We start from the raw sequence: 459 nt of genomic DNA on the forward strand, positions 1-459 counted from the left end.
ACGATTAGAAGAATTGCGATTTATAAATTATTGTCGCATGTCCGCCACAGAATTTGAGGAATTGTTGTGTTTAGTAGGGCCAACAATAAGTAAACAATATATGTTGTGCGTGATCCAATTTCTGCACCAGAATGATTAGTGTTGACTTTAAGGTTTGTATATAATAATATGATTCTATTTACAGTTCTGTAAAAAGCATTCTTAGTTTAGAAATATTAGGTTTAAACTTCTCACAGACTTCTTTTTGATATTTTAGATACTTAGCATTCGGTGATAGTATAACATCTGTCATATCAATATCTATTAGGAATTACAACAGTAAGCAACATCATACATAAAACATGCCAAGCTACAGGGTGTCCGAAAAGTCTGGATACGGCCGATTTTCTCGGAAACTATAGGAGTTAGGGGAAAATGTTAAATACAAAAGTTGTAGGGTTTCAACCAATCTATCAACTG

General features: G+C 33.1%; 1 protein-coding gene across 1 annotated transcript in view; it reads right to left on the minus strand.

Annotated features, from left to right (window-relative positions):
- Positions 1-452: 452 nt before the first annotated feature.
- LOC116847979 overlaps positions 453-459 on the minus strand; it is a 785-nt gene continuing 778 nt past the window's right edge. The window contains exon 2 of the mRNA XM_032823639.1: positions 453-456. Coding sequence (XP_032679530.1) covers positions 453-456 — 4 coding nt within the window. The remainder of the gene's footprint in view (positions 457-459) is intronic.

This window comes from Odontomachus brunneus, unplaced genomic scaffold (assembly GCF_010583005.1).
Source record: "Odontomachus brunneus isolate Ranch 3 - 2012 unplaced genomic scaffold, Obru_v1 Obru_scaffold_086, whole genome shotgun sequence".
NCBI lineage: Eukaryota > Metazoa > Arthropoda > Insecta > Hymenoptera > Formicidae > Odontomachus > Odontomachus brunneus.